Below are 13,261 nucleotides of genomic sequence, written 5' to 3'. Positions count from 1 at the left end.
TTGAAAATGGTATTGATACAACAATTAGGCTGTACAAGAAATACTTCCCTGCAGTCTCCAGAGTTGCTGTGTTGCAATATAATTGTCTAATGGCACATTTTTGTAAGGGCTGTCATGGTATTATGGGTATAATTTTATTTTTACAGGATACGATAATAAGGTAAAAGGCTGGCGTTAATAGCCTTAGGAACCTATTACATAAACAGAGGTTGAGGATTAAAATTGAACTGGATTTGTAGAGGCTGCATTGAGTAAATGTCTTGCCACACTGAAAATTATAATGCATGTAACTTGTCCCTCTCCACTATTTTTTTTTAAACTCTCCTATTCTTCTAAAGGTCAATCCCTCTTTCCAACAGAGAACACAGCTTCTTCTCAAGGTATTTTTAGAAAATCTGTTTATTTTTCTCTGTTAACAGTTATTTGGCAAAACAGGATACAAGGCATATATTGCTTCTGCTTGTACCAGCAGCGATACTCTGCTCTTCTGCAATGCCCCTCAAACATTAACCAGCTCATCTGTCCTAAAAGCGCTTGTGGGTAGAGACAACGCACCTCTGATCGCAAGCTGAGTGGGTGAGCAGGATGGGGCAACGTTATTCAAAAACACAGGGGAAAAAACAAAATGTTTTCCTCTAAATTAGGGCATTTTTACTAGGAATGGCTCTGCTTTTGCCAGGAGTTTCCTCCATGGGGATCAGCTGAGGGTCCTGAGGGGAGAAGGGCTGCAGGGCAGAGAGAAGAGGGGTTTTTTTATGGCCTATTCTGCTGCTTTCTAATCTATTTATTCATGCCATTAATCAAAAAGCTGAAATGGGAGTATTGTGCTAGAAAAAAAATCCCCAATGACTGGGGTGAGAGGAATTCATACTGGGCAGAGCCTGAAGGTCAACACACCCCTAAGGGCCCCTCCATTCCCTTGAAGGTGATTTTTAACTTCAGGAGACAAAACCAGCAAATGAGAACAACGTAATGCAGCTCGACGGGAACTTAATGTTTGGAAAATCTGGGATTTCCTAAGATAGACAATCCCTTTCCTTTCAAACTTCTTACACGCAGCCAGTAAGCAGAAAAATGCAGACAGACGAGCAAACAGACAGCGCAAGGGCGTAGCTCTTGCAAAACACTGTCTTTCTCAGCACCCATCATGTCGCAGTGATGTGTAATCAGGGTATGTCAGCCCCAGGGATGTGAAAATAAATCTGTTTGTCCTGTACAACCAAAGTGAGATCTAGGAGCTGGAGGGTGAGCTGGGTGTCCACAGAGCTGCTTGGGTCAGCACAGTTAATGGGGGAGATGCTCAGGGCTTTGCTATTGCTCAGTCTGCATTTGCCTTGCTCTTTGTTTCAGCTGACTTTGCCCTGAAGCATTGCCTTAATACCAGCCTCCCCACCCTAGATAACTCCAAATGCCCAGGATGAGCTCCACACCTTCCCCAACCCATGTACCGTTCTGCAGGTTATCCTTCTCCCACCCTGCAGCCCACAGCTGGGCAAGAACAGGTGCTCCCCTTTCCTACCCTGCCACTGCTGACACCCTACTTGCACCAGTGGAAGGAGGCAGAAACACATTGGGGCAGAAGACCAGTCGTGTTGACACTTAAGTGCTTAAAATAATTGGGAAGGGCGCCCTCCGCTCCCCACTGACGGCAGGGCTGGATATGGGTTCAGTAGAGGTCTCTGCTTCCTTAACGCAACACGTGTTTTATTAAGGAGAGGCTCATGTTGCATTTAAATCGCATTGGAAAACCAAGGAGCATCACTGTCTCCAATTCCTTCACTGTCTTTCTTGCAATATTTACTGTCAGAGGCTGAGAGCAAAAAGGAGGCCTTTAACCTGCTTCCAAAAGAGGATCAAAGCCTTCCTTCACATCATACCTGTATCTTTGCTGCTTTTTTTTTCCAACTCAACTTGACTGCAACTATGTTCAAACAGGCTTTCAAACCTGCGAAGCCCCTAAAGGTGAGCTGACCCGGCATGTGCGCGAGGTGAGGCGGACCCTTTTGGACAGATCCAACTGCAGCTGCCAAGGTGAAAGATGGAGAGGCCCAACATCCTGAAAATTTAGCAAGACCTTGGAAGAAAATCCCTCATCTACCAAAATCTAGAAAGTCTCTTGTCCAGCAAAATCCAGCCCAGCCCAACCAAGCAGCTGTTCAGGTTTGGGTTGCGTAGAAGAAAGAGTTAAGCATCCACACCGTGGCAGCCACACTGTGCAAAGTGGCCAGTGCTCAGGACCACGCTGGGACATACTCCCACAGCCACCACCCCGCCATGTTGGAGGAACCAAGAGAAACAGCTCCCACACCCCAGGGAGGCAGCAAACCCCCCCTTGTTTCCCTTCGGCATCCTCTCCTCCTTCCAAGCTACGGCCCGTCATTTCCCCTCTCAAACCCTTCCCCAGGTTCGTCGGCGGGACATCTGCAGAAGTCCCTCTCTCAGCAGAGCCACGGGCCACCACATGGATCCCACCTGTGCTCCTTGTCCCCGCTGCCCGCACAGGCACAGCTGCCAGAGCAGGAGTCACATCTCCGGGCTCACAATTCCTCCTGATGCAGGAAGAGAGAAGTTAAATAAAGCATGGCGGGATGATATTAAAAAGGAACTTTCTCGTTGTTCCTGGGGCTCATAGGAACAGCAATAGCAATATGTTGTATTTTATGGAAAACTTAAGTCAGTTTTTAGGATTGTTAGAGAAAAACTGAGGGAGAGCAGGCAGGGTGTGATTACCTCTGCTGGGATCCAGCCAGAACTAACGCAACCTTTGTGGGAAGGGTGAGAGGACGTGCAGGGCCCCAGTTTACACTTCAGCTCCATTTCTGCAAGAATAATTTAACATCTGAAAGCTACGGCAAGCACAACAGCGCTCACTCACTATTTAACTGTGCTCCGTAATTACCTGATAGAGGGGTTTTTCTTCACTATAACAAACAAACTGTACTGCAGAAGTATAGACTTTCAAGCTCAGGTCCTTCATGCCTTCCATTTACCATCATATTCCTGTAATTTTTCATTATTTATTTAAACTTACTCTTCTTTCCAGTCCCCTTGTACTGAGCACTTCTGCCTGACTTAGATTTATCATTTGCTCGTCTCTCATTGGCATGGGAAGAAATAGCACGTGTGTTACGGATAAAGACTGGCAAAGTCTTTAACACAGTATGGTGAATGAAATGGCTGTTTTCAGCCTGAGTTTTCCTTAATATATCCATTTACTGAATGCACCTAAAGCAACAAGAGAACGATGTTAACTGCTGATAAAAGGGGCCTGTGGAGGAACCTTGCTGAAGCTGGGAGAGGAAATTACTCTTCATGCTATTTCAGGTTTACGTCTTTCCTAAGAACAGGCTGATTGTTATCCCAGATAATGAAGACTGTTAATGTAATTAAGTGCTCTGTTGTGGTGTTTTACAAAGCAAACAAATAAGTTCCAGAATTAATAAGCTGCATGGTTAAATGACACAGGGCAAAAGCAGGACTCTTCATTTAGATGTAAGTGCTCCACAGCAAGCAATTAGCTGGGATTTAGAAGTACAATTTCTAATTTAGGACACACAGAAGATTTTCTGATTTGAGGTATGTGTAATCTCCAAAAGGTCAGGTCAATTTTAAGATTATGACCAGCTGTATATTATCAATATGAGAAATCAGGTCCTTCTCTTAACTACTCAAAACAGGAGGCCAGGACCAACTTGCCTTGCTCGTCTTCCTGGGCATTACAGATGGGTAGTATTTCCAAACATGCCTAGATAATCAGTAAAGAAAGCAGAGACTGAAAGAAAAGAACAAAAAAACCCTGTAGAGACTAGAAATTGCAAAGGAGACCACACTACAGGAATGTAATTTCATTGCAAAGAAATTAGGCATTTGAGTGATAGTTTTCTCAGCAAACGCCCATGTTTCTAGCAGGTTATTTGTCCGGTTAAACCATACACTGATTTGCACTGGGGGTTAAGACACAGTACAACCCAAAACTCACTGCAGTTTCAGCCTAAACACACACAGGTACTTTCTGGGGCCAGAACACAGACCTGGGGATTAGCACAACCCGAATTTTAGTCCTGAACATGCCTCTGGTTCAGTCTGTGCAGCCTGATGAGGCAGCTAGCCCAGAGGAAGAGTTATGCACTGCCTAACCAGGCAGCCCTGTTTCCCAGTCCCCGCCTCTCTGCTACAGGCCCTCACTACTTCTCTTGCACTGGGATTTGCATTTGTCCTAAAACCTGCAGAAAGCTAATGCTACTCGACCGAAAGTAATGAGTTTTCTACCAGTGTAACTATCTGATCTGGCTCAGGGTCAGACAAGCACGGCCACTGCTGCGATGGAAGAGCTGGGAGAGCTAAGGGGGATGGCAGCAGCCCCAACCACAGACATGGCCATGCCAGGGTTTTTAAAATGCTGCCTAGCAGCTGCTGTGCTTCCTGGGAAGGTGGTTAAAAACAGATATTCATGATGTTAAATAAAGGCAAAATGTTTTAACTGTGATGTACTGGTAGTTTTCTCATGCAAAGACATTTTAAGCTTGCTTTTACAATTTGGAAATTATATAAAATTTTAAGACTGAAGCTTCTCTCCCATTCTTTGAAACTCATTTATCTGTGATGAGAATAACAACGTGGCTCTGTTGCCGTCTACTTGTTTTGCTAACCAGTATTTCCTTTCCAAAGGAAATGGTAAAACAGAAACATTTTCATTTCATACTGGGAAAAAAAAAAACCAACCTCAAATACACTCTTATTTCATTTGCCTAAATCTTGTTTGGACAGCTTGCACAGCTCACAATCTTACTGTTATCACTCCCTCCTCTGAATTAGAGCGAGAGCAGGAAGATAAATATAATACTGCAATATACGGCTTGATACCGAAGATCACTCTGCTGTGACATGCCTCGCACTTCAGCTCTAACACGACGATATGCTTATCTAAGGTTTGAGGAGACTGAACAGCCTGTAATATATTAACACACCCTTCATTTCGGAGATAGTGTCAGGAGCTGAAAACCAGCTCCAATTCACCGTGCCGCTTCGGTTATTTCCCCTCCAGGATCAGGTGTTTTCTCCCCTCTGATCCCACGCCAGATCTGAGAGAGCAGCCGCATGCTTGCCCTCCTGTGAACAGGAACCAAACGCCGGGGTTAAGATCTAGTGAGAAAAGCCCATAAGGGCACTTTTTTCTGCAGCTTCAAATATTAACATTCTAAAAGACAACTTGCAGCAACTCCTGTTTTTAAGTTTCTCAAAGGAGCCTTGAGACCATTTTAAGAAGCCCATTGCCTGTAAGCATTTGACATTCAGAAAGGAGAATGGTCTCTGGCTGCAGAAGCGCTTTTTCTTTCCTCCAAGCCTACATTTCAAGTGTCACTGGCACAGTGAGGACAGGGAGAGACAAGCTCGGGGTTTCATTTAGGTTGTTTTTTTTAACTGACCCAGCTACAAGCCTGGCGCCTGGCTACAGCTTCAGCTTCCCCTGAAACCAGTCATGCTTTTGCTTGTGTGGCCGACTGCTGAATTGGCAAAAGCTACCTTTGCAAAACCACTTTTGCCAGAACTCCTTTTTGTGTTTGCACTAAAGAGGCAAAAAATGTAGATAAAGCTTTTGCCAACGATATCTTGGTCTATTGGAACAGATGTTACAAAGTATAAAATAAACTACCATTTCCTCAGTGTTTTAGCTCTCCAGTACCAGAGCCACGTTTGCTCCTCACGAAGGAACTGAACGGTCGGTGGATAAGCGTGAGGAGAAAAGCAGCGATGCCTGTTTCAGCTCCTCTGTAAGCCACAGGATGTGCAGAACTATAAAAAAGTGGGGAAAAAGAGAGGTGGAAAAGACATGTCTACAAGGATTGAAAGGATTCCTGGAAAGAAGACGGGCAATTAACACACACATGGAAAAGCTCCTCAGTTAGGATGACATTACTAACTTCTTTTTTTGTCTTTGGTCACTAAAAGTATCTTTACAGGGAGCATTAAAAAAAGGAAAGACTTGGAAAGATTAAAACCCAGACGTAGCTGTTCCCTCCCGCTTAGCACGCTTGTTAATCCCACAGGTCTTGCTGAAGTGAAAAGACAAATACAAGCAAGAAAAGGCGATGGGGAGCACACACGCTTCATTACAAACCGGTACTTGACATTTCTCTTAGGTACAGAAAAATTTTAGGATGCTGGTGACTAATATAACTCCCTAATCCTTGGCTGGCTTCAGAAACCCTTGCCATAAGGTCAAGGTCAGGACAAGGTTAGTGCCTTAATAAAAGAGGAAATATGGCATCTTTAATGATTGCTTCTGGCTGTTTTTCTCCTTACCTATAATAATGCCACAGTGAGTGTTTGCTTTCTTAAAGTGTTGCAGAGCTCTTTGCTTTACCTGCTGACAGACCCTCATTGCCCACCCCGGGGCACAGCCAGGGACCTGATGGTAGACCTGCAAGATGATGTTTCGTGCTGAAGATCACAAATTTAGGGCTGTCTTCACAGGGAAGTTCAGTGAAGGTGGAAGAACCCTGTTAGCATGCAATTGCACAGTACCTTAGATAACCTACTATTTATTTTAATGTTACCCACCTGAGGGAGGCTCCGCTAATGAATCTATTTTTGTAGTACCATAAAGGTTGAAGTTTAGAGCTAAGTTTAGAGCAGAGACATATAAAAAATGTCAAACCAGGAAACAGCTTAATGAAAGCAGAGAGTAATCACAGCAAATTACAGTGAAATTTCTATGGGATTACGTTTTGCATTCCCCAAACAAGCAGAGGAATTCATCTCACTTAGCTTAATTCCATTTTGCTGAGAATTCACTGTAAGGATATGCTATGTAAGTAACATAATGCGATGCCATAAAAGCTGTCTTAAGATACTTTTCAAAACAGAGTTCAGATTTCTTCCCACTGCAGTCTATGGAAAAATAGCAATATATGCCACAAATTATCACAGAGAAAAAAATTAATATTAGGAGGAATACAAGGCACATTTTATTTTGTGGCTACTAATAATGAAGTCCCTTTCTAAACTCCAACGTTTAGAAACCAACCAGCAGTGGATATGATAGGGAGGGTCACCCCAGGAGAAGAAAGCTGGTATTCCTGGGATGCTTCCAAGAATCACTGCAGAATTTAATCTCTCCCCACTGGGAAACCCAGGTTTGCATCTAGGAAATGCCCTGTGGTCAGCACCTCACCTAGCAGCCTTGAACACCTCCTCTGAAACAGTATACATACAGCTTGCATATATATGTACTGTATATATACCTTCCTCTCCCACCCTGCAGGTTATCTTTCTTTCACCCAGGCTTTACAGCCCACAGTCCAGGAACAAATAAAAGCAATTTCACATTGCTTTTTACCATATGTAGTGATTTTCTCTACTTTTCAACAGGTCTCCAATATGAGAAGAAACTGGGAACTTTTAATCTTACTCCGTTACTATTGCACAGCTCTGGATGGTTAGTTTAGTGGAAAAAACATGTTGACTTTTGGGTAACAATGTCACTGCAAATCTCTCAAGGCTAATTCTTGATGACAGCCACTGTAAATACACTGGAACGTGCACAGAGCCGCAGCTTGGCCCTATTAAAGGCAACACAAGTTTCACCACTAAATTCAGCAGGACCTTGAGCTGGTCCATAATGAAATGGACATAATATCTCATAATGAAATAACAACTCAGTCCATAAGGCAAAAAAAAAAGAGGAGGAGAAAGAAGCGTGTGAATGGGATATTGTGTATTAACTGCAAGGAGAGAAAATTCATAAACAGAAGGGTGCCATGTGTCTGCTTAAAATGACCTGTGAATATTTTACATGTAAGGTCTATATGATCTGCTACAGAGCAGTTACCCTTTCAGAGGAGAGGATTTTGCAACAGAAAAAGCCTCTTATATTCAGCTTTACATAAGTTTACAGAAAGGGATACAAAAGGGAAAACACGATTAAAGACCCCCATGGCTGTACAGTTTAATACTGTTAAAATTTACTTACCAGTGCTTTGGTGTTTTAACCCCAAATTATTCTCCCAAACTTTTACATTTTCTACAGCACTAAGCCACAGAGTTGTGCTGTCCTTCCCACTCTGCAAGCTTGGAGGGAGGGACAGGAAAACATAAAAAACCCACCTGACAGGTTTTGCAATCTTTGCCTCGCTACAAGTGGTGTGGACTGACCCACGTTTTGCTAAAAATTAATGGTGTGCCTTCTTAAAGGACAGACAGATAGAAATACGGCACCTGTGCCTGTGGCTCCCATATTTTCATCTACAAAATCCCTGATAGAGCTAAAATGTACAGTATTTTTTTTTTCAGGGCAATTGCAGTCAGCTTTCCACACCTGTGCTGGATGCACAGGTTGAAAGGGCAGTGTGTATATAGCGGCCATGTTTCCATGCACCCCAGCTGGAGAGGCAGAGATGTTCTGAACGGCCGTCCAGGCAATATCTGGACGGAAGGTATTTCTAGGCACAATCCTAATGCTGTTACCGTAGCAAATCCACACTTAACAGTTGGTCCAGTGCCTAAAACAAATTCTGAGACTACTGATTTAAAACCAGACCATCTCATACCGATACCGTCCCTGTGCATTCATGGGTTGACTTTCCACAGGTCAATAGATCCCAAACTACTTTCGAACTAAACACCAGCTTTCCCCTGTGGCGTAAAATATTTTGAGACTCAAACTGTGCAAGGCACAGCAGAAGGGTGGACCATGGACCAAGGAACTGGTTACTTCCCAGGCTGGGAGTAGGAAGGTGACATTTCGTATACATGAACAGGAGACATAACAGCAGGGGAGCTTGAGGCTGGTGTCAGTTTTTGTTACTCATGTCCCATGCCTGTACTTGACAGATCAAGAGGCTTCTGATCTCCCAGGGAAGTCTTTGCTAATTGTCATAAAGAAGCAAAGACTCAGGCGACCTTCTAGTTTTTTGGTGTTTTTTGGTGTTTTTTAAAAGCACAAAAATTGGCACATTAAGAGAAGAAAGGTCTTCATGGAAAGCTAAATCAAACCCCAGAACTTCATTTAGCATCTCCACTTCGACAAGGCTGAATTCAGGAACAGAGAGCGAGCAAGAAAGAGAGGGCTTAGAAATGAAAATAAGAATGTTTTCATTACCTTTTCTGCAAGCCAGCCTAGATGCCTGATCTCTCGACTTCCAGCAATCCCTGTTTTACCCAGCTGGTCTCTGACCTCTGCAATCACCTTGGGGATGAGCTCATTGACACTGGAGTGGATAGCATTGAACCAGGCCTGGGCTGTAGCCGAATCCTTACTCCTGAGCACCACGGTGTGCTTGGCATCAGGTGAATGAACTTCAATAAGTCTAGAAAAACAGGGGGGGAAAAACATTATGTTCACTCAGATACCATTAGGTGGCTAAATTTATTACCTTGCTTAGTGTTAGCAATAAGTTAAAAAGAAGGATACTAATATCAAGACCTAGCACTAAAAAACTTACCTTTACAACACCTGAACAGAGTAGGATCATCTTAACTGAAGCCAGGTCTGTACTGGCATTATGGTAAAATCCCTGAGAAGGGGATCATCCAGTGCTGACGCAATCCCACATCTACCATGTCAATAGGAGTTTCAAATATAAAGGCAAGAGGTGCATTCACCCATTAACATCCACTGACATGGCAACCACCCAGAACTGCACGGGAGATGACTGTGGAGAAGCCAGGGATAAGCTGCTGCCTTCTTTAGCTGAATATCACGGCGCAGCCAGAGTTTCCCAATGTGTTTATTTCACACATACAGAGCTAAATGAAAACCACCCTCATCCCAAATGGAGGGGTTTTCTTAGGATTGCGCTGTGGTTTCAGTGACACCACTAAGCATCAACCAGAAGCGTAGTGTAATTGGCCTTCTCCAGGAGTTACCGATGTTCTCAATGCTCCATTTAGATCCTGCTAACAGCGGCAGCAAGAAAGTGCTAACCACCACCATATGATTGCTGCTGGCAGACATCTTTTACAGTTTTCAAACTCTTGTGGAGAGAGATGTTTTCTTCCCTAAAAACATGTTTACTAGACCATCCTGTGGGCTTCCACCCCACCACTGTGGTTTGAAAAGCACAGGCAAACACAGTTTCCAGGAAAATGAATCCTGTCCATCATGGTTATGGGACCTGTGCCAACACCTTTGCTAACAACAACAACAACAAAAATGCTTTGAGAGGCAGCTGCAGCTATTTCAGCTCTGTTCTCAGTGAAGTTATTAGTTATTATTGGGGCTTTGTGTGCTCTTTATAGCTTTGTGGGCCACTTTTACTTGAACGTTTGTTACATAACCCACTAAGTAATAGTCCGGTTTATCTTTGCATAGTGATTATAAAACCAAGCCCTAGCCATTGCCCATCACTCAACTCCCTATCACATTTGTGCTTTTTCATTATGCACGTACGGTGACTGCCCCGGAACGTTACCCACACAAATTCAACCTGGGATCTGAACCTAAGCACGTACTTCTGTCCTGTGTATTGCTGCCCGGTCTCTGGGACACACAACGACTCCTTTCTGTAGCAGAGAAGTAATTAGTTCAGTGGAATTTATTCAGGTTGAGGTTCAAGACTGTACTGCAATGCAAATATTTGTTATGCAATTACAAAATCTTACAATTTGGAGCTTAACTAACAATTAAGACGTTTTAATTAATTGGTTAAACCAGAGCAGAATCCAAAATAGAGGGTGACTCGATCTGTGCAGCTCTCTGGGGCTGGGAGAGCGAGGACCGCTGGTCTCGTGTTTGTCCATTTTGGGAAGGGCAGGTCTCCACGTAGACACTGCTCTAAAGATAGAAAAGGTCATGATTTTCCAAACTCAGCAGCTGAACTGTTCAGGGTCCTAAATCACTGTTTGGATAGCTTAAAAATCGGGTTGATTTTTCAGAAAGTGCTGAGCCAACACAGTAATGTGTGTTTCCTCGGTAAAGCTGCTGGAGCTCAGCACTGTCTGAAAATAAAGGCTCTTATTTAGCCACTCCAGGATGCACCGAGGATTCAACCTCAGGTACCAAAAGGAAAATTCCTTATCAGAAGATGATGGTGAGTAAGAAAACTGTTTGTAGATTGGCATGTTCCCAATCACACTGATTTTTTCTAAACTACCAGAAAAAGCTGTTTCCCCAACAGTTATGATTTGTGTCCAATGATCATTACAATCATGCACGGCTACCACGCCCTGGTCTGTCTTTCCATCAGAAACACTGCTCTCCCACTGCCATATGAACTTGAGGTTGAACTTGTTCTTGTAGGCAGCTATCAATGGAAACAAACTATACAAGCTTGGATTTTCAAAGTACATTGTGGTCATCGGTGAAACATTGCTTATTACTTACAGAGAACTTCCTAGCATGAGATCTCATGGCATTTTACAAACGAGGTCAGTGATGGCATACTCATTTCACCACCCAAAAAGCAGAAAGGTACATAACCCAGATGAGGCAGAGAACAAGCCAGGAGCAGCACTCAGTATTTTCTGCACTCTAACTCCCATTTTAATACTTCTTTTAAGGAGAAAAAATATTTAGGCAGCACAGCAGTATTGTGCTGTTTCTGAAAAATGTTAATGCGCCGTACGGATTGTGTGAAACAATGCTCTTTACAAAGCCTGTGGTTTCTATAAGGGAACTCCCACCTCCAAAGTCACTGTGTATCGTGCGGTAAACAAAGTGCTGAACAAGGGCTATAAAGACACAGAACATGCTGCTTTTTCAGCTGTAAAGGAACAGCAGCAAACTTGTGTCATTTCTTTTTAAGTTAGAGTTGTAGCAGGCCTTGGTTTAAAAATTATCTAGAACTGAAAGACTTTCCAAATGGCAACTCTCTTCCCTCCGATTTAGAATACACTTAAATTCTTAGTTAAAGCAAGTGGATTAACAGCCAAACAAGTATTTTGCTACCTGGGCCTTCATCAAAGTGTATTTCCCTTGATGGTGGCTATTTAAGTATTTCTACAAGACTTCTGTCCCCTAAAATAATGAACATTTAGTTAGCTCGTAACAATTCTGTTTTAAGGGATTCTAAACTACGCATATTCTGATATATACACATTCTACTGTGATATCAATGTATATATTCTAGTATGCACACACATATACTGAGCCACGCTTGCAAAAATATTCTTAAAATATCATCCCTCAGTGACTTCTAATGGGGCTATTTTGGGGATTGCTTGTCAAGTCATCAAAGTTTGATGGTGATGCACTAACAACTGCAGAAAATCTGCCTCATTCCCTGAGCTGAGTGATGGGAAGATTGGACAATACTGCTACACTTCTCAAAAGTGAGTTCGGAATGGGAATAAATGCTGCATTGACAGCCCTGAAACTGAATCCTTTTATCCACGGCACTGGGCCAGCCTGAGGAATACATCTGCAAGCATCGTTCCTGTGCAAACTGCTAGGTAGGGTACCTTTTTTATTCATACCATAAGGACAGCAGTCTAAATCTTCAACTGCCTGAACTCTGCTACAGGCTATTTGCTCTAAGATCTGGGCACTAAACTACCTTTAAGAAACGGGGCTTACAGATTTCTGCTCAAGATCCAGGACTCCCATCTCCACAGCCAGTGAGGATGGAGATACTAACAGAAACTTATAATTTTCCCGGAAACCCATGGGCTCTGACTGCAATCAGATGCGGAAAGCACTGCGTCCCTAAAAACTCCCCTTTTCTGCCTTTCAGCCTACGCTGCTTTGATTCACCAGTCCATTTGGATGATGCTTTTTGTATAACAGCTGACTGATGGCATTTCCATATTTTTTGAAAAGCAAAAAAATACCCGTGACCTTAGTAAACTCCAACACTAAAGCACTTAAATGTTTCCAGCAGTCCAGCCATTGTAGCTTTGACTTGTTCCTTGGCTAAACTGACCACCGCTTACTGACTTCTGTTTATCTGCAGTTCAGTGATAAAGTTCCCTTAATTCCCCACTGAATTGAAATATTTAGGGCAATGCCACAGCTGTGTTTATTCTCACACTCCACCACAGTTATGTAAATACTGCATATGGAGCCGTTTCTGATAAAGCCCATACCAACCCAAAGGAATTATATGTTAGCTCTAGATGGCTGCCAAGATGCGCGGCATCTCTCCAGCTTGGCAATGCATATGAATGATATCACATTTTCTCAGAGATCATTTGGCAAAACTTATAATAAAAGAGTAATTTTCTCTCTCCTTCTCAAAGAGTGTCACTGAGCCAAGGAGTGTTTCCAGCATCCCCTTCTCCACCCATGGAACATGGGGGTGACAAGACCCAATGCCTCCAAATG

General features: G+C 43.2%; 1 protein-coding gene across 1 annotated transcript in view; it reads right to left on the bottom strand.

Annotated features, from left to right (window-relative positions):
* SNTB1 (syntrophin beta 1) overlaps nt 1-13,261 on the bottom strand; it is a 117,476-nt gene that overhangs the window by 33,083 nt on the left and 71,132 nt on the right. Inside the window, exon 3 of the mRNA XM_009471101.2 lies at nt 9,101-9,308. Within this exon, the coding sequence (XP_009469376.2) occupies nt 9,101-9,308 (208 nt within the window). The remainder of the gene's footprint in view (nt 1-9,100; nt 9,309-13,261) is intronic.

The sequence above is a fragment of the Nipponia nippon genome, unplaced genomic scaffold (genome assembly GCF_047370975.1).
Source record: "Nipponia nippon isolate SJK-2023a ecotype South Korea unplaced genomic scaffold, ASM4737097v1 scaffold_1, whole genome shotgun sequence".
Lineage (NCBI taxonomy): Eukaryota > Metazoa > Chordata > Aves > Pelecaniformes > Threskiornithidae > Nipponia > Nipponia nippon.
This window is presented reverse-complemented; position numbering and strand designations above follow the sequence as displayed.